The sequence below is a fragment of the Tachyglossus aculeatus genome, chromosome 14 (assembly GCF_015852505.1).
Source record: "Tachyglossus aculeatus isolate mTacAcu1 chromosome 14, mTacAcu1.pri, whole genome shotgun sequence".
Taxonomy (NCBI): domain Eukaryota; kingdom Metazoa; phylum Chordata; class Mammalia; order Monotremata; family Tachyglossidae; genus Tachyglossus; species Tachyglossus aculeatus.
Genome location: NC_052079.1, coordinates 27,406,330 through 27,429,139, shown reverse-complemented (window position 1 = coordinate 27,429,139; position 22,810 = coordinate 27,406,330). Strand labels below are relative to the sequence as shown.

General features: G+C 41.6%; 1 protein-coding gene across 2 annotated transcripts in view; it reads right to left on the bottom strand.

The window, feature by feature from the left end:
• The window catches only part of NAV3 (neuron navigator 3), a 783,489-nt gene that overhangs the window by 63,820 nt on the left and 696,859 nt on the right, over nucleotides 1-22,810 (bottom strand). For both annotated transcript variants that reach the window (XM_038756254.1, XM_038756255.1), the window contains 3 exons: nucleotides 20,271-20,323; nucleotides 7,188-7,211; nucleotides 4,079-4,156 (listed from right to left, as the gene is read on the bottom strand). In XM_038756254.1, the coding sequence (XP_038612182.1) occupies nucleotides 4,079-4,156; nucleotides 7,188-7,211; nucleotides 20,271-20,323 (155 nt within the window). The remainder of the gene's footprint in view (nucleotides 1-4,078; nucleotides 4,157-7,187; nucleotides 7,212-20,270; nucleotides 20,324-22,810) is intronic.

Below are 22,810 nucleotides of genomic sequence, written 5' to 3'. Positions count from 1 at the left end.
GATTTAGTTGCTGCTACTGTTCTGAACATCCTATCTCAAACTGCTCTGACCTCATCATGTCTCCTCAATCCCCTCTCTCTAATCACTCCATCCCTGTCCTTTCACAGGCCACCCCTCATCCCACTCCCCCTGTACTGGACTCCATCATGTCACTTCCATCCATCCCTTTCTGCCACCTCTTCCCTCTACACCACAGTCTCAGCCAAATGTGGCCTGTGGAATCCCCTCTCCATCATGGAAAATCTTTCCTTCATCCTTGTTATGTTCCTGACCAAATCATGCTTCTCAGCCATCACTGAAACCTAGCTCTCCCCAAACAACACTGTCTCCCCATCACTCTATCTAAGGGGGACATCATCTCCCACTCCCCAAAATTCACTGTGAAAGGGGGAAGGCTGGGCTTCCTTTTTGCTCTCAAATGTCACTCTCACCCTATCCCACCTCCCTCCATCCCTCTCTTTCCCTTCCTCTGAAGCCCATAATAATAATAACAGTAATAATAATGGCATTTGTTAAGCACTTACTATGTGCAAATCACTGTATTAAGCGCTGGTGGGGGATACAGGGTGATCAGGTTGTCCCATGTGGGGCTCACAGTATTAATCCCCATTTTACAGATGAGGTAACTGAGGCTCAGAGAAGGTAAGTGACTTGCCCAGTGTCACACAGCAGACATGAGGTAGAGCCAGGATTTGAACCCATGACCTCTGACTCCAAAGCCCATGCTCTTTCCACTGAGCCATGCTGCTTCTCTATATCATCTGCTTCTACCACCCACTCCAATTATTAGTCACGTTTGACACTGTGGACCACCCCCGTCTCCTGGAAACGCTCCCTTTTTTCTACAGCGTTTCTCTAGTTATTCCAGCCTAGTGGAATTGGAAATATTCCCTTAATTTATGCAGTATGAGACATCGATCGAAGTCCTCAGGAAGGGCTGAGGTTACAGGCACTACGGAATGAAAACTAAGCCACTGGTTGTCTGAGAAGCAGTATAACCTAATGGAAAGAGTATGGGCCTAGGAGTTAGAAGAAGCTGAGTCCTAATTCTGACTCTGCCACAGGTCTGCTGTTACCTTGGGCAAGTCACTTAACTTCTCTGTGCCTCAGTTCCATAATTTATTTATTTATATTAATAGCTCTCTCTCCCTTTAGACTGAAAGCTTATTGTGGACAGTGAATATGTGTCTTATATTATGGTTTATAATCTTCCAAGAGCTTAGAACAGTGCCTGGCACACAGTAAGCACTCAATAAATATGACTGATTGACTTAAAATGAGGATTAAGACTGAAAGACTCATGTAGGTCACGGACTGTGTCCAATCTGCTTAGCTTGTATAATAATAATAATAATAATAATTATTATTATTATTATGGTATTTTTTAAGCACTTACGATGCGCCGAGCACTGTTCTAAGCGCTGGGGTAGATACAAGGTAAGCAGGTTGTCCCACATGGGGCTCACAGTCTTAATCCCCATTTTATAGATGAGGTAACTGAGACACAGAGAAGTTAAGTGGTTTGCCCAAGGTCACACAGTGGACAAGTTGCAGAGCAGGGATTAGAACTCACATCCTCTGACTCCCAAGCCTGGGCTCTTTCTACAAAGCCATGCTGCTTCTCTTGCAACTACCACAGGTGGATATAGGTGAAATTGAGGTAAAGTTCTAGAGCTGAGATAGCTTGATCTGTGTATGACCTAAGGATAGGTTCCCCTACTTTTGTTTCAAGGAAAAGCATGAATTGGGGTCAAATACCTACCTAATGATCGATTACCCTTAACCAAGGGGCATCTATTACCTATCAGAAAGATACAGAGACTGATGGAGACTATACATTCCATCATAGGGAGACTGTAAGCTCCTTAGGGGCAGGGAACATGTCCTCTAATTCTGTTGTATTGTACTCTCCCAAGTGCTAAGTACACAGTAAGTGCTCAATAAATGCCATTAATTAGATAAGGGGCAACGGGTAATGAACAACTTAAGAAGACTTTTACAGCTAAACATTCCAATGTGCAGAACTTGTTTAATCAAAAAGATCAATGGAGGTCAGCTCATAAGGAATGAAACTAAACAAAAAACATGAAAACTAGAAACGGGAAAATTAGCCACGACCTGTATATCCTACACGGTGAGAGCAGAATACTAGATGTTTGAGAATGTTTGGCGCATGGTCTTGGGCAAGTCACTTTACTTCTCTGTGCCTCAATTCCCCTATTTATAAAACTAGATTATGACTGTGAACCCCACGTTGGACTTGAACTGTATCCAACCTGATTCACCTGGAACATAATAAGGGCTTAACAAATACTATTTAAAAAGCAAAACAAAACAGGATCCACTGGGTCCCTCCATTATAAAGCACTTTCTGTGTGCAGAAACTGTTCTAAGTGCTGTGAGAGAATACCCGGATGGGAATTAGACATGATCCTTGTCCATGGAAGGGCCTGCAAGCTAAGAACTGACATGCTGTCTACTGAAAACATGGCCCTTGCCAACCAGTGCCCTTTTCTCTTGCTCTTTCTTGGGCTCCAGTTGATCTCCTTCAAGGGAGGACAAAAAACTGCCTTGATGTTTTGTTTTGTTGTTTAGTTCTTTTTTTCCTTTTCATTTTTGCTTTTCCCTGGTTTTCTCAAGGAAGTGGAAAATAGCTTCTAAACCCATATAAAGCCACCTCGAGCTCTGCATTACTTATATTCAATATCCTTATACTCTGCTGTTTCTCTGACCGGTCATGTATTAGAATTTCTGTCTTTCTCACTAGAGTAGAAATTCAAGAGCAGGGATTGCATCTAGCATCTCAGCCCGGTGCTTAATACAATGCTCTGCCCACAAGAGGAGCTCAATAAATATCAGTGATTGACTAATTTATTGATTGACCGATCTGAGTATCCTACGTCACCTCACTGCTCTCCTACTACAATCCAGCCCGCACACTTTGCTCCCTTAATGCCCACTTGCTCACTGTACCTCCATCGTGTCTATCTTACCTCTGAACTCTCACCCATGTCCTGTCTCTGGCCTGGATCCCCCTCCCTCCTCATATCCAATATTCATTTATTAATGAAGACTATCTCCTCCAAAAGCCTTTCCCTAAGCCCTCATTTCCGCTTTTACCACTCCCTTCTGCATCATCCTTATTTTCTCCCTTTATTCTCCCCTCCCTCAGCTCCACAGCACTTATGTACATAGCCATAATTTATTTATTGATATTAATGTCTGTCTCCCCCTCTAGACTGTGAAGTCGCTGTGGGCAGGAGTATGCCTACCAACTCTGTTGTACTGAGCAGTTACTGTGTACAGAGTACTGTACTAAGTGCTTGGGAGAATACAATACAATAAATAAACAGACATATTTCCCGCTGCTTTCCTAATGTGTAATGTACCTTTTGTGTCTGTATTCCTTGCTTGATTGTAAAATGGTTAATGGAATTTAGGATATATGAGTTCTGATCCTGGCTCTGCCACTTTCCTGCTGGGTGACCTTGGTAAAATCACTTAAATTCTCTGTGGCCCAGTTCCCTCATCTATAAAGTGGAGATTAAATACCTGATCTCTTCCCACTTAGACTGTGAGCTCTGTATAGCACAGGAACTGATTGTAGTTGTGGTAATAGTAGTAGTAGTACTAACAGGAGTAACAATAGCGGTAGTGGTAATAATAATAGTACTTATTAAGAACATTATAGCTATCCCAGTGTTTAGCACAGTGCTTGGCCCACAGTAATCACTGAAAACCCCCACAAATGTGATTAGTACTAACTCTATTGTACTCTCCCAGGTGCTTTGCATGGTATTTATGCAGAACATAAATGCTCAATAAATGCCTGACATTAATATGACTACCTTGATATTGATAATATCTGAAATAACTGCAAATTGGCAGTTTTATCAGAAACTCCGCTTTCTTCACCTCCTTATATAGCCTTAGTAAGTTGGTTTTTAAAGGTATTGTTAAGTCCTGAAATGAAATTAAACTGTGGCAAAATTTACCATATTCATGTCCTAAATCCTCCTCCTCAAGAACCTGGAATTTATGATGTCTTCTCCCTTCTGCATTAAACAAAAACACTTACATTTGCTGAGAGTTGAGATGTGAGGGTGGCGACCTTTTCTTGTGATGCTACCAGTTCTCTCCGCAGTTTATGAATTTGCTGGATTTGAAAGAAATGAATATGTTTATGACAAAACATTAACAAATTACCTCAACTCAAATGTTTGAAAAAATAAAGTTCATCTAAATCTCAAAGATAAAAAATGATTCATAAACAACTTTAGCACCCTCCTAAATGACACATCAAATCCTCCTCCTCTTTATAGGTGCTAATTATCCCACAGATGCTCCAAGAATCAACCCACAGACACAAATCGCCTGAGTTCTGATTTCCAGTTACTTTTGTTTGCCTCTTGGCAAAAGGTTAAAAATTAAGCTTAAGTCCTTAAATTTAAGGACATTGACCAAACTCATCACCGTGTTGAGGCTGGAGAAGTAAGGAGCGTGTAATTATTGGTTTTTTCTTGGGTAGCCAGAAACCCCACTTTAGGTGAGTGACTTGTTGATCATTAGCCGCAGCTACCTATCAGTACAACTTTTAATAACACAGTTTAGAAAATCTTTAGAAGATAATTTAAAAAAAGCCTCACCCTACATCAAAGGGTAATGATAAGGGAATTAGATTTCAACTAGAAAAAGAAACAGATTGCATGTTTATAAACAATGTCCTCATATTTTCAGCTACATAGAGATTAGGAAAGATTGTTAACAATGTTCATTTTAAAATACTTTCAGATTCTAACTTCATACGTGTTTTTCTTCTACCAGAATATACACCATCCGTACTTTTTTAATCATTCACGTCAGATTTTTTTTAATTCCTGAGAAAAAGAGAATTAAATAGGATGCTGAAGGAAAGTAAGAGTAAAAATGTATTCATGTGAGATGGTGTGAAACATTTCCCTTTTGTCTTTTGCTTTCATTCATTCATTCATTCATTCATTCATTTATTCAATCATATTGAGTGCTTACTGTGTGTACAGAATACATGCTTTGTAGAATACATGTACAACAATAAACACACACATTCCTGACTCATGACTAGCTTACAGCTTAGATAGCTTACAGTCCAAAAGAATACTAATTTCTTTGCTTTGAATCATGGTCCGATGGCTATTCCTCTTATCCACGCCAGGTCACTTAGCCTTAATCTAAAGAAAATGTTGTAACTGTTCACTCCATGCCAACCTGTGGTTTATAAGTACTGACATGAAGAAGTACAGTGGGAGTAAGATGCAGTGGTCTGGAATGCGGGAGTGGAAAAGAAATCAGTTCTGGGGCACCCATTCCAGCTTGAATTCTAACAAAGTGGATGTTTTTATTTCTTCTTTTGGGTCCAGAGGAGTTTCGGGAGCTGGGCTTCCCCACACTGGCACATAGGCTAAGGAGAGGACTTGGTCCAAGGTGGCACAAGGCCCGAACTGCGAGTATGCCTGTAGGGCCAGCAGCTTATCAACTGATGCATCTTCATGGCTCTGGGCAGGTGCATGAAGGGCACAGGTTGTAGGGAAAGCATGAGTTATATGGGGCATACACAGGTGCATGGGATGCACTGGGTATAGGGGAGAGGTGTAGGGGGGACATGGGATGCGGGGATTAGAACCCAGGTCCTCTGACTCCCAAACCCATCTTCTTTCTACCAGTACAACAACTTTCTCTCCTGTTGTAATTCCAACCATTCCTTCCCCTCACCTGTGTTACCTGCCTGAAGTAGTATGAAAAGGGAGACAGGGAGTGAGTGAAGAAATGTAGTGAGGAAAGGAAGGGAAGGAGTGAATGTGGAAATTAAGAGAGTGCATGAGTGTGGAAATGGATACAGGGAGTGAGTAAGAAAGGGACTGTGAAAAGGAAGATCAGGAATGAGTGAGAAAAGGAAGAAGGGAATTGAATGTGAAAATGGAAATGGGGAGTAAGAATGGGGTAAAAAATAAGAAAGGAAGTCAGGGAGTGAGTAAAGGGAGACATGGGGAGTGAATTAGGAAAGCCCTAGCTTCCTGGCTTAATCCTCACACATTCAGAAGCCTTCTCTCCTTTTCCCTCTCCCCTGCCGCACAGTCTGCTTGCCATTCTGGCAAGAAGGAGTATTTCATTGCAGGATCTCATTAAATGCTTGTTTAAGGGAGGCCCAGATAAATGATAAGCTCCAACCCAGGTAAGGTCAGGAGCAAAAAGCCTTGGGAATGGATCTAATGTCAGGCACTAGGGGCCATCTAAGTATTCTCAGTGAATATGCAGTTCCATAAATTTATAATCTATAGGACTGTTTCCATCCTGATTATCTTGTATCCACCTAATGGTTAATGCAGTGTCTGGTACATAGTAAGTGGTTAACAAAATCATTATTAATTAATAATTCTGCTGGTAGCCCTCTGGAATAACTGCACCAATTTTGTTGCTTAATAAAAAAAACTCACCCCATTAGAACTATTTGAATTATTTAAATCAGAAAAAAAAATATGAATTCATCAGGCATACTCCAGCCTTGATTTGGAGACTCTTTGTACAGTCTTCATTCATTCAATTATTTATTGAGCGCCTACTGTGTGCAGAGCAGTGTATTAAGTTTTTATTTTCAGGATACTTTTTTTAAGAGTATTTGTTAAGCACTTACTATGTGTACTCTTCTAAGTGCTCACTCTTCTAAGTGCTAGAGTAGATGTCAATCAATCCATCAACTTATTGAGCACTTACACAGAGCAGAGCCCTACACAGAGCATTTGGGAGAACACAATTCAACAGATTTGGCAGATGCATTCCCTGGCCACACCGAGCTTACAGTTTAGAGGGGGAATCAAATTATTTTTCCTCTACACCACCCTAACCCCTTTAACTCCTTCAGAGGAATGAAGACGTGAAGGGAGAACAGGTATTTAACCCCCATTGCAAAGATGAGGAAAATGAGGCACAGAAAAGTTAAGTGACTTGCCCAAGGTCACATAGCAGGCAAGGGGATGAGCCAAGATTAGAACCCAGGACCTTCTGACTCCTAAGCCCGCTTATTCCACTAGGCCATGCTGCTTTTCTGATCTTCCCAAGTCCCCTGGGAATAGCAATCTTCCATCTGCTAGGAAGTTTAATAAAACTGTTTACTATACATAAAATATCATTGAATTAATAAGTAATATTTGTACCTCTGAATGTGCCTTTTCTTCTGCCTACAAAAAAAAGAAAGACAATTTCAACACAGAGTAAAAAACATTGCTAAGTCACTTAGCAAGAGGAAACTAATAAAATGACACAGATTTTTTTTTAATTTGCTGATAAAAATAATCCAATATCAAGGTAACCAAATGCACTTTGAAATTCTTAATCAATCAAAGCTCCAGAAGAAATACAAAGGAATGTTGTTTGCTGCTCTAACTGAATTCTTACAATACAATTTTCTCAGTTGGAAAAAAAAAACATAAGGCTGATTCAGAATAGACCAAAGTAATCAATATTAAAAAATAACTCCTGTACTATGAAGAATTTCATTACAGAAATATACTGTGTAAAGAAAAACGTAACAAGTAGGCTGAATTTAGGTCGATCCCACCTTTTGCTTTATGTGGACTACTAGAATTACAGCACATAAAGCAAACATAATAATGTATTTGTCTGAAGTAACACCCTGTGTTTTCCCTAAAGAAGCTTCAGCTAGCTTGTCAGTCAGGACTTAATACACTTCATTCAATATACTTGGGTGAAGCAGCCACTTCCTAAATTATTTCTTTTCTACACCACCCTAGTCCTTTAACTCCTTCAGAGGAATGAAAACATAAGGGGCTAAAATATGATATACTATTTCCCTTCCTTCTACCCAATTTCTCTTTGTACTCTAGAAACCCAGCTTTTTGGGCAGGGACAGCTTCAGGTGGTAATTAAAGGAAAGCAACAGCCTCAGGGTGTGTGGAGTCTAGGATGGTTGCCACCTGTAACATTCTAAGATGGTCTTCACACCAGGTCTTCCCAAGAAGGTCTTCCAGCGCTTAGAACAGGGCTTTGCACATAGTAAGCGCTTAACAAATGCCATTAAAAAAAAAAAAAAGATGGGGGCTGGCATGCACACTGCCAGAGGTGAGGCAGGGTGAGGCTGGAACTGACATTCAGTCTCTGGCACCCTCCCTCTGAAATTGTGTATGGTGTACGCAAATTTCATTTCTGTCCTGATTCTCTGCTTGCTTCCCACTCCCTTCTTTCTTCCCTACCACTCCCCCCAAATAAAAATACCCAGAATACTTCTGAAAAAGACCTCTTTATTTATCTAAACACTGGGGGTATCGGGGTAACAATTTCCTCCCATCTCTCTCTCTCAGAGAGAGAGAGAGAGAGAGAGAGAGAGAGAGAGAGAGAGAGTGTTTGTTTGTTTGTTTATTCATGAGTAATGGCCCAGGACCAGCAGATGGGCAACAGTGAGAGGCAATGGGAAGGAAGGGGTGCATTAGGTGGCAGCGAAGAACCATCCAAGCTGTCTCAGTCTGGCTGGGAATCAGGGCATGCATGGTCCTTCTAAGAGACCATGGCCGTTAGGTTCTAATCCCAGCTCTGCCACATGTCCACTGTGTCACTTATTAATGTCTGTCTCCCCCCTAGACTGTAAACTCATTATGGTCAGGGAACATGTCTGCTAATTCTGTTGTACTGTACTCTCCCAGGCACGTAGCACAGTGCTCTGCACAGAGTAAGCATTCAATAAATACCACTGACTGATTGACTGACTGCCTTCACTTCACCGTCAATTTACATCAGCTTCCCAGGCCTTTTCCTGCCGCACAGGCAAACCCCCTTCTCCAAACTGCAAACTCCCCTAACTCCAAACAACTCTGAAACCCTGCTCCTGAACTCACCCAAACCTGCCCAGGGTTCCCCAGACCAACATCCTCGGCCCCAAGGAGGCTGATTGGGAGTGGCACCTTAGAGAGCCAGGTAGTCCTGTGTTGTGGAATTCGCCGTGCCATTGCCCTGGAAGAGCGACTACCCTAATTCTCTGCTCCTCTGGGTCTGACACCTCCTGCCTCCTCCCAGGGCCCAGCAGGCAGCTAGATGCTTGCCCAGGACTCAGGAAATTATCTCAGGGCCATGTGTAGTCCAGATGGCCACCAAGGGACTGGGCAGGAAGCTGCGGTCTTTGCACAGGCCAATGGGGATTCTAGGCAGGCCTGGGGCAGACACTTGAGGCACACTCTAATGATGTCACAGGATCAATCAATACTATTTACTGAGTTCTCATTATGTGGAGAGCACTAGAAGAGTACAATGCAATGGAATTGGCCTACATGTTGACCACAACAAACTTACAGTCTAGAGAAACTTCTAGATCATGATGCCATTGGTCATGGTGAGGGCCAGACCAGGCATCAGATGGAACTTTCCATTTGGGGGTTTTCATGGCTCTGCCTTATCTTGCAGAATTTTCCTGCTTTATCTTGTAGAAACCACCAGTAACCCCTGACAGTTTCCCACTGCAATGGCCTGGGCCACTTTAATTGCTGCATCACTGGGACATCCAAATGGCATACAAACACCTCTCTGCCTCCCTATTCAACAGGACTTCCTAGAGAAGTCACCAGAAACTGCTGCTCTCTTCTACCTGGACAACCCAGGCCTACTCCTGATATGCCTTGTGGGGCCCCTTTAACTTTCAGCAGTGACTGAACTTACAGGATTCCTTATCACCAGATTTGTTGGACTTTGAATTTCTCATCTTTTATGCTGTTTAGTATTTATACTATTTCATACTATTGTGATCTTTACCCAACTTCCCCATCCTATTCATAGTGTGTAACCCCATGGAGTGCTAGGGACCATGTCTATGTCTTATCAGTCTATTTTTTCCAGCATTTAGTACAGCAACCTGAAAACAGAGAAAACTGCTCCATAAAAATTACTACTAATTGTACTAAAATTGCATTCATTGCACATTTACTGGATGCAGATTGCAGAACTAAGTGCTGGGAAAGTGTATGCAAATAGAAATTGGAGAGATCCTGTTCCTCAAGGGGCTAACAATTTTATTATTATTATTACTACTACTACTACCTCCATTACTGCTACTACTATTCATTCATTCATTCATTCATTAAATTGCATTTATTGATCACTTACTGTGTGCAAAGCACTGTACGAAGAAGTTGGGAGAGTCCAACATACTGCTACTACCATTACAACTATAAGTATTTCTATGACTACTACCATTACTAATTTTTATTTTTACATATGAAGTTACAAAATGAAACAAATTGCTCAGCCACTTTCAGAGTTGAAAGCAGCATTCTCTGGGTTTCCTTGATATACTGAAACAATGAATGAAATGAAAGTACAGTCTGTTCTAATGACTCCAACATCCCTCCCTAGAGATGTATTTCTACTGGAAATACAAAGCCAGAAAATCCAAGCTGAAACTGAGCCACTGCTTAATATCACTGAACTAATCTAACTTGATTACTTGCTTTCCGTTCATCCAAAATTACAAATCGATCATTTGTTTGCTTCACTTGAACATAATCTTCTGATTCATATTTGCCAAGTGGTTGAAGTACTTCTTCAGGAACAAAAAGGAAAAATAAGTCAGTTGTAGATATAAACCTGAATTTTCTGCCTTTTAAGAATAGTAACATTAGGTGCATTCTTATAATTCCTTTCATGAACTTAAAAACATATTTCTATGCACGCTAACTCAATGGATAGATATTATCAAGCCCTCTGTTTCACCTCTAAAAGATGAAAGAAATAAAAAAAAATTACAAGCTGATCAACCAGATTCTGGGAGACAGAAAGATCAGGAAGCACTTTGTGGTTTGCAGTTTTTCATAAATGGAATTTCTCTTTTCATTTGAAATGAAGATTGAATTGCAGATTTTGAAATCTAAGTAGAATATATTGTGAGGTTAAAGGATGTAAAAGGAATTTTTAGTAGGACATCTAAAAATAAAACTTCATCATTTCCCGAAGCCAAGGTTAAGGTTTTAGTCAAAAGTGGTGTAATTTGCCATGCACAAGGAACACTTACAATAAGTTACATGAATACAATCAATCATTTGTATTTACTGAGTGCTTACCATGTGCAGAACACTGTACTAGAACTTAGAAGAATACAACATAACAATATAACGGATACATTCCCTGGGCATATTGAGCCTACACTCTGTAGTGGGAGACAGACATTAATATGAATAAATAAATTACAGATAATGTATATAATTGCTTTGGGGCTGTAGCGGGAGTGAGTAAAGACAGCAAGTCAGGGTGACCCAGAAGGTAGCAGGAAAAGCATAAATGAGGGCTTAGTCAGGGAAGGCCTGTTGGAGGAGATATGTCTTCAGTAAAGCTTTGAAGGTGGGGAGAATAATTGTCTAAATTTTCATTCAAATGAATTACACTTTCAGGATTATTTATGTAGGCATTTCTGTATAATTGCTGTGATTAGGAGGTATAGTAATGATGAAATGGTACAGAATGCTAGTGCTACAAATTACTAATATAATGATAATAACAATAATAATAATGGCATTTGACAAGCACTTACTACATGCCAAGCACTGTTCTAAGTGTTGGGGTAGGTACAAGGTGATCAGGTTGTCCCATGTAAGGCTCACAGTCTTAATCCCTATTTTACGTATTAGGTAACTGAGGCACAGAGAATAATAATAATAATGATAATAAATAATGGTATTTGTTAAGCGCTTACTATGTGCCAAGCACTGTTCTAAGCACTGGGATAGATAAAAGGTAATCATATTGTCCCATGCGGAGCTCATAGTCTTAATCTGCATTTTCCACATGAGGTAACAGGCACGGAGAAGTCAAGTGACTTGCCCAAAGTCACACAGCTGATCAGTGGTGGAGCCGGGATTAGAACCCACGACTTCTGACTCCCAAGCCTATGCTCTTGCCACTATGCCACGCTGCTTTAACTGTGAACCCGTTGCTGGGTAAGGACCGTCTCTATAAACTGCCGATTTGTACTTCCCAAGCACTTAATACAGTGCTCTGCACACAGTAAGCACTCAATAAATACGAATGAATGAATAAGTGAGTTGCCCAAAAATCACACAGCTGACAAGTGGCAGAGCCAGGACTAGAACCCATGACTTCCGACTCCCAAGCCCATGTTCTTTCGACTAAGCCATGCTGCTTCAAATATTAATGGTATTTGTTAAGCGCTTACTATGTGCCAAGCACAGTTCTAAGTGCTGGGGTAGATGCAAAGTTATCAAGTTGCCCCTTGTGGGGCTTACGGTCTTAATCCTCATTTTACAGATGAGGTAACTGAGGCACGGAGAAGTTGTGACTTGCCCGAAGTCACACAGCTGACAAGTGGTAGAGACAGGATTCAAACCAAAGACATCTGATTCCTAAGCCCGTGACTTGCCCAAGGTCACACAGCAGACAAGTCGAAGAGCTGGGACTAGAAACCACGTCCTCTGACACCTAAGCCTGTGCACTTGCCACTAGGCCAGAATAGTGAAGTGCTTGTCCCTTGATCGGGGCATGGTCTGTAGCTCTGAAGCAGAAGCATGCAGAAGGAGTGAAAGGACTGGATCTTTTCATGTTCAGGGGAAGCAAATGGAAAAAAAAACCCAAAACAGAACTAAATCAAGGCACAAACACACCTGAGGTCTCGAAAGACAGAAAGAGAGACAAAGAGAGACAGAGATCCTTAGGGGAGAAAGACATTGAGACAAAGAGAGACTCAGAAACAGAAAAACAAAGAATTAGAGATACAAAGAAATTGTGAGACAGAAGGACAGGGAACTAAGGAGACCAAACCACCTAAGGGGAACATCCGAAAGGAAAAAAAGGCTGACCTGGTGGATAAAGACACGGGGGGATTGAGACCCCAAGATTCAGAAAGATAGAAGACTGCTGAAATGACACTAAGGAAACTTGAGAGTGGAAAAAGGACTCAGAGCAGAAGGATAAAGAGAAAGCGACAGAAAGGGGTGGTGTTAGAGATGAGTGAAGCTGACAAAAGAAAAGAAATGGGGAAAGGAGTAAAGACAGGAGAAAGCAAAGTAATACATAAACCGAAAATGAAAGTAATTCAAGGACTAGTTAGTCAATCAATGATATTTATTGAGTGCTTACTCTTTGTAGAGCAGTCTACACAGCTCTCGGGGGAGTATAATAGAACAGAGTTTCATTGTGATCTCCTGCCTTCAAGGAGGTTACAATCTACAAGGGGAGACAGACATTGAAACTAAAAACAGGTAGGGGAAATAGTAGAGTTAAAGGTATGTACATAGTGCTGTGGGGCTTGGGGGGAGGATCAATAATGCTAAAGGGGTACACAGACATGAGTGCAGGTGATGAAGAGGAGAGGGAAGGTTGAGGAAATGACGGTTTAGTCAGGAAAGGCCTCCTGGAGGAGATGTGATTTTAGGAGGGCTTTGATATTGCGGAGAGTGGACTGTTGGCTATGAAGGAGGAGGAAATTCCAGGCCAGAGAGAGGATGAGGGTTGGTGGTGGGATAGATGATATTGCGATACAGAGAGTAGGTTGGACTTACAGGTGGTGGGAAAACAGGAGAAAGGCTGTGATTGGATAAACCGGTGGGAGAAAGTGCAAGGAATAAGTAGGATAATAAACATAAAATGACTAGTAAAAAAGCTTAAATTTTAAAACTGAATATTTAATAGTTTCTGCTGATTGGATTTTTTTTTCTGTTTCATATCTTTTTTGTTTACTTCACATCTGTAACTTACATTTTAAGGCTAAGTGCATGTTTGTGTACTCATATTGTTCTTATGCTCCCAGTAAGCTGTTATATCATCTTTACTATTGTTTTCTGGGCACAAAATTTGCTAAATACCAGTGAGTAAAAAATGTGTTTAATAGCAGCTAATAATGATAGCATTTATTAAGCGCTTACTATGTGCAAAGCACTGTTCTAAGGGCTGGGGAGGTTACAAGGTGATCAAGTTGTCCCACGGGGGGCTCACAGTCTTAATCCCCATTTTACAGATGAGGTCACCGAGGCACAGAGAAGTGAAGTGACTTGCCCAAAGTCACACAGCTGGCAATTGGCAGAACCGGGATTTGAACCCATGACCTCGGACTCCAAAGCCCGTGCTCTTTCCACTGAGCCACGCTGCTTCTCTACCAACACAGTAAGTGGCTATAGCTCTTAACTCACCTTGATGACCTCCATCTCTTTAAAATCTTAATAGAAAATAAGTTGTTCAACAACTGAACCTATTTTCTAACGATAATATATCATATCTCTCATTTTTGAATGTTCTTGCAGGCTCAATCTGCTATTGTAATTGTTCTAGAGTTATTATGACTAGGATGTTAGGAAGATTTCAACTATGCAACACAATGGGAATATTCTTCTAGTGATTTGAAGTTTTAGAAGCTGTGATAGAATTAAGTGATTTAAGTCATTTTGAATTAATTTTACTCCTCTGAGATATGCCAGATATGGGCTAGGGGAGTTTGAGATGGTAAAGCAAGAATTAGAAAGAACAGTAGAAATGTGTGTCACATAAAACACTGTATATAGACTACTGTAATCTGTTTCAAAGAGCTGTTTCACTCTTCAAACATTCCAAGCAACACTGATTTGAAGGTTTTCTTGGTAAATGAACATAATGTTGAATAGGTATTCCCTCAACTAGTCCTGTGCAACCTCGATAAGAAAAGCCCTTATCCTATATTATTAAACTTTCTTTGTCACAGCATGTTTTAGTGTCCTATAAATATTAATTTTGATACCTTACTGAATGATATGTTAGCAATTAATTTTAATTCAATACACTTCCAATTAAACAGAACCATAAGCTATGTTTATCCATTAGCTGATTTATTAGTTAAAACATAGTCAGCATATATTTAATAAAACAGAAATGCACCTCACACAATACCAAAGAAATATCTTAAAAATCTTAATGTTTGCTTTATGTCTATAATACACCATGTCTATGAGTAGTAGAATGTATTCATTTATTCATATGAATGAATAAATATGGAGCCAAAGGTTTTGGGTATTTTTTAATCTAAAATAAATGGGTAATGGGGACAAGGGACCAGGATTTTATGGCTAATTTGTAATACTAAATTTAGAATGTGTGCGATAAAATCTAATCAATTCTCTGGGTAAGGACAACTGATTATTGGCAACTGGAGAATATTCCAATATCAATGATGTCTTAAAGAAATACCTTGGAATTTTTTTTAAGAGCCTGATTCCAAAGGGGAGGATTTTATGATAATTTTTTACCTGTCTTCAGTACTGAAAACCAGTGTAACTTACAATTCACAATTTAATTTTTCTCTCAAATTCAAATTTCTATTGAATTTAAAATCATCCATTTAATGCATATAAAGCTAGCACTTGATCATCTTTAGTTCTCTCACTCTTATTCTAGCCACATTCCTCTATCTGCTTCTATCATAGAGTCTTTTAAATTAAGCTGGTTTGACCCTTCTCAAACCCTACCTTTAAACTCCCTCCTATTAGATTTTTGCAAACACCTGTTCTAACAGGACCATTTTCTCTTATGATATTTTGATATTTCATCATTTCTTCATCAAATAATATATCAGATTACATATTCATACATAGTCAATTTAATATCCCTATATCTAGCATCACTAAATCTCTTAATTTCCTTATTTTTACAAGAATTCTCATTTTTACTCATAACTATGCCCACTACAATCCCCAGTCTCTGGCAGACTAACACTGGCAAATTTGCAATGAAAATACTACAATAAATAGATACTGAGGCCAACCTTTTGGAGGTACAGTAAGTATCAGGATAAATTTCATATGAAGACCCGGCCTTTGTGACTCATTTTTCAGTATTACTGCCACATTCTCCTAACAAAGGGTTCTTTTAGATGACTTTTCCTTCCCGGACGAGAATTATATTTGACCTTCATCAAATGTCTGCCCTTATCATTCATTAAATCTTCGTACATAGCATCATGGAATCAATTTTCAATGTACTGACCACAATGAAACTTTTTCTGAATTTTTGTAGGAGTTTTTTTAAAATGCAGATGTGCGTATGTCAAGTTCAGTTGAGAAACAAGTCATGCCTTTTATGTAATAGATTTAAGGAATCCTATCTGAGTTCTGGACCTTGTATATCAAAGGACAGTCAACCTCACCCAAGGAAGACCAAGAAGCCTTCGTACCCCTAACAGGTACATAATCAATTTCCAATCACTAAAGTCTGAAGGATCACATTAACGATTAATACCCTTTAGTCCTTCTTTGATTGTACTCCATCTGTGGTACAGATAGCTTGACTGGATATTCATGGCCCTCATCCTCTGATAGATTCCCACAGAGAGGATCTTCCTTGTCTTCCCTCCCAAACCCTGCCCTCTCTCTGACTTTCCCATCACTGTTGACGGCACTACCATCCTTCCCGTCTCACAAGCTCGCAACCTTGGTGTCATCCTCGACTCTGCTCTCTCGTTCACCCCTCACATCCAAGCCATCACCAAAACCTGCCGGTCTCAGCTCCGCAACATTGCCAAGATCCGCCCTTTCCTCTCCATCCAAACCACTACCCTGCTCGTTCAAGCTCTCATCCTATCCCATCTGGACTACTGTATCAGCCTCCTCTCCGATCTCCCATCCTCTTGTCTCTCCCCACTTCAATCCATACTTCATGCCGCTGCCCAGATTGTCTTTGTCCAGAAACGCTCTGGGCATGTTACTTGCCTCCTCAAAAATCTCCAGTGGCTACCAATCAACCTATGCATGAGGCAGAAACTCCTCACCCTCAGCTTCAAGGCTCTCCATCACTTCGCGCCCTCCTACCTCACCTCTCTTCTCTCCTTCTACAGCCCAGCCCACACCCTCCACCGCTAATCTCCTCACCGTGCCTCGTTCTTGCTTGTCCCAACTTTGACCCCGGCCCAGGTCATTCCCCTGGCCTGGAATGCCCTCCCTCCCCACATCCGCCAAGCTAGCTCTCTTCCTCCCTTCAAGGCCCTACTGAGAGCTCACCTCCTCCAGGAGGCCTTCCAAGACTGAGCCCCCTCCTTCCTCTCCCCCTCTTCCCCCTTTCCATCCCCACACCTTACCTCCTTCCCTTCCCCACAGCACCTGTATATATGTATATATGTTTGTACATATTTATTACTCTATTTATTTATTTATTTTACTTGTACATATCTACTCTATTTATTTTATTTTATTAATATGCTTGGTTTTGTTCTCTGTCTCCCCCTTCTAGACTGTGAGCCCACTGTTGGGTAGGGACCATCTCTATATGTTGCCAACTTGCACTTCCCAAGCGCTTAGTACAGTGCTCTGCACACAGTAAGCACTCAATAAATACGAATGATTGACTGATTGATTGGAAACATCTGCCTGTCTCCTTTTCAGCGTACCCTACCACTTCCCCCATCCGTCCCTCCAGGCCAAACCCCTTCCCAAATACTAATGACATTTGTGAAGCACTTACTGTGTCTGGCACTGTACTAAGCACTTTCTTCCACTCCTTTCTGTGTCACCCTGACTTGCTCCCTTTATTCATCCCCCCTCCCAGCCCCACAGCACTTATGTACATATCGGCAATTTATTTCTTTGTGTTAATGTCTGTCTCCTTCTCTAGACTGTAAGATCGTTGTGAGCAGGGTATGTTTCTGTAAAATTGTTCTCTTCCAGGTGCTTAGTACAGTGCTCTGAACACAGTAAGCAGTCACTACATGCAATGGACTGACTGACTGACTGACACTGGGGTGGATTCAGGCAAATTGCGTTGGACACAGTCCCTGTCCCACATGAGGTTCACAGTCTTAATCCCCATTTGACAGATGAGGAAACTGAGACACAGGGAAATGAAGTGACATGTCCAAGATAACATAGCAGGGAAATGATGGAGCCGGGATTAGAACCCAGGTCCTTTAGATTCCCAGGTCCATGCTCTATCCACTAGTTTACACAGCCTGAATCTGCACCTAAACAGCTTGTGAAGGAACAGACTGACAAAATAATGCAGCATGTTATCAGATTATCTTGGAAGAATTTGCCAACTGGTACGATCGATTCCCATAAAGAAAGCATTGCTACAAGGAACCCCACTATCTCTCTTGACTGATTTCATTTCAGGAGGTCTGCAATCTGCACCTCAAAATCACACCTCATTCTCATTAGACTTTAAGATTTCAAGCAAAAATGTTTCTGTGATCTATCCATCAGGCAGAGATACAATATCACATTATACCCGAGCAATGGGTCGGGCAGATTCTGTTTGGCAAAAACAAAGGCTGTGAGGATATATATATATATATTTTCCTTATATTTATCCATATATTATCCCTGTATTCATTTATTCATATTTGGAGCAAAATTTTGTTTTTAATCTAAAATACATGGATAATATATACCCGTCTCTCTCAGGAAAGAGGGTTTAAGTCCCACGCTATCCTTAAAGAGCAAGATCTATTTTAGGCAATACAGACTGTATTCCTTCCAAGCCCTTGCCCTTTCATACAATTTCTTCAAACAATGAACTTCAAATAATAGAGGAAGAACAGTGTCAAACAGCAATTAATCGGTATTGCTTCTAAAGGCCACAGAACTGAACACGAATAAAAACGGACACGCCTATGAAACAAAGTTACGAAATAGCGCTTAATATCAGGATCTCTCTGAACAGGATAAGCAACACCTGTTTCTAAAAAGAAAAATCACATGACAGTTGGGAAATAACATACTTAAACAGTGAATTTTGTTGTAATGTTTTGGTATCAGTTGACAGCCATTGGATTCATGCACTGACTTTTGATTGGGTGAGTGGGTGATGATAGTCCAAGTATTCCGACTGGTCCAGGATTCAAATGATAGAGCCTGGCATTGTAATATCGGCCCTCTTATTTATCTGCCATGTGATCTCGGGAAAGTCATGTAAATTCTCTCTGCCTCAGTTTCCTCATCTGTAAAATGGGGGTTTAAATACCTGTTCTCCCTCTCCGTTAGACTTAGAGTCAAAGTGAGGACAGGAAATGCTTCTGTTCCTTTTATATTGCATTTACCCCAGTGCTTAGTCCTGTGTTTGGTGCATGATAAGTGCTTAATAGATGCTATAATTACATGACTATTACTAATTAGCTGCTGCTCGAGTACATTGAGCGCTCATTTCTGTATCTCACTGCCAGCCTGATCTACTCTTGACACTTCCTTGGGAACAGAGAAAGGGGTGAGAAAAGTCCAAATTGGAATCATCCATAAATCGCATGGAGGAAGAGGTGGGAGATTAGTGGTGTGTGGCACCAAGAATATTACTAGGTAGCAATGGTACTAGAAGTACCATTAGTAGTGGTATCAAGCGGTTACTCTGTGACATGTACTTTATTAAGCACTGAGTAAATATGACAGATACAAATTAGACAAAGTTCCTATATCACATGGGGCTCACAGTGTAAGTAGGAGGTAAAACAGGGATTGAATCTCTTTTTTTATTATATGGGATGATGATAATAACAATAATAATAATAATTATAATTGTAGTATGTGTTAAGTGTTTACTATGTGCCAGGCTGCTGGGGCAGATACAAATTAATAAGGTCCCACGTGGGGCTCATGCTCTTAATCCCCATTTTATGGATGAGGTAACTGAGGCTCAGAGAAGCTGAGTGACTTGCCCAAGGTTACACAGCAGGCAGGTGGCAGAGCTGGGATTAGAACCCAGTTCTGACTCCAGGCCCGTGTTCTATCTACTAAGCCATGCTGCTTCTTGCAGATGAGGAAAGTTAGGTACAGAGAAGTAAGGTGTTTCCCAAGGTTACACAGCAGGCAAGTGGCAGAGCTGGGAATAGAACCCGCGTCCTCTGATGCCTGGCCCTTTGTTCTTTCCATTAGTCTATTCTCTACTATTTTTGTAAATGTTGGTCTGGTGCAGAAGACTGGATTGGCCCTGTGCTGATTTAGGTAGGTCACAAGAAAAATGTTATACTAGAAAAATCCTTTCTCAGAAAACACTTCACCACTGCAAGCCCAGATATACAGTCAGATTCCAGTAGGTTTGAACACTCTCACCTTCAGTAAACATATTAGTTTCTAAAATAATGCTAATCACATACATGACTTTTGTTATAAGTTAGGGCATAAGGATAGCCCTTACTCCACATCTGCCTTTCCTCTTATGGAATAGTGAGGAGAAGGGAGTTTAAACCGCAGAATGGTTTGGCCTTATCTAATAATGAACTGAGCATGATCCAACAGAGACAAGGCTAATACAAACATGAAACATTGATGGTTAATACTCACTGTAGAGTAGAGGGAGGAGGTGCTGGAAACCAATGACAGGGAAGAGCCATGAACTGTAAAAATAGAATAAATGACAACAAAAAGCAAGCTTAGTTATACAGAACCGCATAGAAATAATTCTGAATAATAGAAATTGAGACATCATGATGATGATGATATTTGTTAAGCGCTTACTACGTCCAAGCACTGTTCTAAGCGCTTGGGTAGATACAAGGTAATCAGGTTGTCCCACGTGGGGCTCACAGTCTTAATCCCCATTTTACAGATGAGGTAACGGAGGTGCAGAAAAGTTAAGTGACTTGCCCAAAGTCACACAGCTGATAAGTGGAGGAGCTGGGATTAGAACCCACAACCTGTGACTCCCAAGCACAGGCCCTTTCCACTAAGCCATGCTGCTCCCACATAATCTTAGTGAAGACATAATCTTCAGTCTTTTCCACTATACTGAACCTCACTTGCTTCATTTCACTGAGGTGACTTTTCTCATTTTCTTGTTCTCATCTCCCTCACTGCACGCTCACACCATCCTTTCTGACCGAAACAGCTGCCCCTTCATATCTGGCCGACCACTGCTCTTCCCATCTTCAAAGCCCTCCTGAAATCACATCTCTTCCAGTAAGCAGCCCATCCCTTATTAATGTCTCATCTCACCATTCTATATCTCTGCTAACTCCCACTTCACCGCTTATACAATCACCTGAGCACTTGGAACTCAAGTCCCTTAACTCTCCCCAGTGTACAAGAGGTGTGCAGGGTAATAAAGCCCAGTGTTCAGGAGGGAGGGAAGCCGCAATAGTGCCCAGTGATTGGAAAAATGTGGGAGCAATAATGCCCAGTGTACTGGAAATGTATGGGACAGTAATCTGTAGTGTACAAGAGGTGTACAGGAGCAACAGCACAATGCTTTGCACATAGTAAGCGCTTAATAAATGCCATCATTATTATTATTATTATAGAAGAATTTACACTCAGTGTCCAGAAGGTGTGTGGGAGCAAAAGTCCCCAGTGTACAGGAGGTGTGCGGGAGCAATAAGAATAATGGCATTTATAAAGCGCTTACTATGTGCAAAGCACTGTTCTAAGCACTGGGGACGTTACAAGGCGATCAGGTTGCCCCACAGGGGGCTCACAATATTAATCCCCATTTTACAGTTGAGGTAACAGAGACCCAGAGAAGTTAAGTGACTTGCCCAGAGTCACACAGCTGACAGTTGGCAGAACCAGGATTTGAACCCATGCCTCTGACTCCAAAGCCCGGGCTCTTTCCACTGAGCCACGCTGCTTCTCCAGTAATAGTGTCCGGTGTACACGAGGTGTGGCAGAGCAGTATTTCCCAGTGTACAGGAGGTGTGGAGGGCCAATAGTCCCCAATATACAGGGTATGTGGGGGAGCAAAAGTGCCCAGTGTTTAGTAGGTTAGTGGGGCAATAATGCCCAGTGTACGAGAGGTGTGTGGGAGCAATAGTGCCCAGTATACAGGAAGTTTGTGGGAGCAGTAATTCCCAGTGTTCAGGACATTTGTGGGATCAATAGTCTCCAGTGTGCAGGAGATGTGGGGTGGGGGAACAGTAATGCCCGGTGTTAAGGCAGATTGCAGGAGCAATAGTCCCCAGGGTTCAGGGTTTGTGCAAGAGTATTACTCCCCAATTTACAGGTGTGCAGGAGAAATAGTACCCAGTGTACAGGAGGTGTGGAGGAGCAATAGTCCCCAGTGTACTGGAGAGATGTGGGAGGACTAGCACCAAGTGTACAGGAAAAATGTAGGAGCAGTAGTCCCCAGTATATAGGAGGTGTGTTGGACCAATAATGCCCAGTGTACAACAGGTATACAGGAGCAATAGCTCCCAGTGTTCAGGAGGTGTGCAGGAGAAATAGTCCCCAGTGTACAGGCACTGCAATCACCAAGGTACAGGAAGTGTGCAGGAGTAATAGTCCCCACTTTAGGGGAGGCGTTCATGAGCCATAGCACCCAGTGTACAGGAGATGTGCGGGAGCAGTAGTCCCCAGTGAACATGAGATGTGCTGGAGCAATGGCAGCCAGCGAGCAGAAGGTAATAACACTCAGAGTACAGTGGAGGCATGGAAGCCATTCCCCCAGGGAGTGAATAATAATTAATAATAATTATAGTATTTTTAAGCATTTACTATGTGCCAAGCCCCATACTAAGTGCTTGGGGTTGATACAAGCAAATTGGCCTGGACACAAGACCTGGCCCCATGTGGGGCTCACAGTCTCAATCCTCACTTTACAGATGAGGTACCTGAGGCCCAGAGAAGTGAATTGACTTTCCCAAGGTCACACAGCAGAGATGTGGTGGAGGTGGGATTAGAACCCATGACCTTCCGACTCCTAGGCCCGTGCTCTATCCATTAGGGCATGCTGCTTCTCTGAAGGCACCACAGAGCAGGCTCAGCTCCAGCCAACCCAGGTCATAGGACTCCAGGCTCACCTTTGGAAAGGTGAGCAGTGGGGAGAGTCCCCAGATTTACAGGAGAGAAGTGGGGAACCCCTGGACCTCTCACGCAACCCTAAGAAAGCC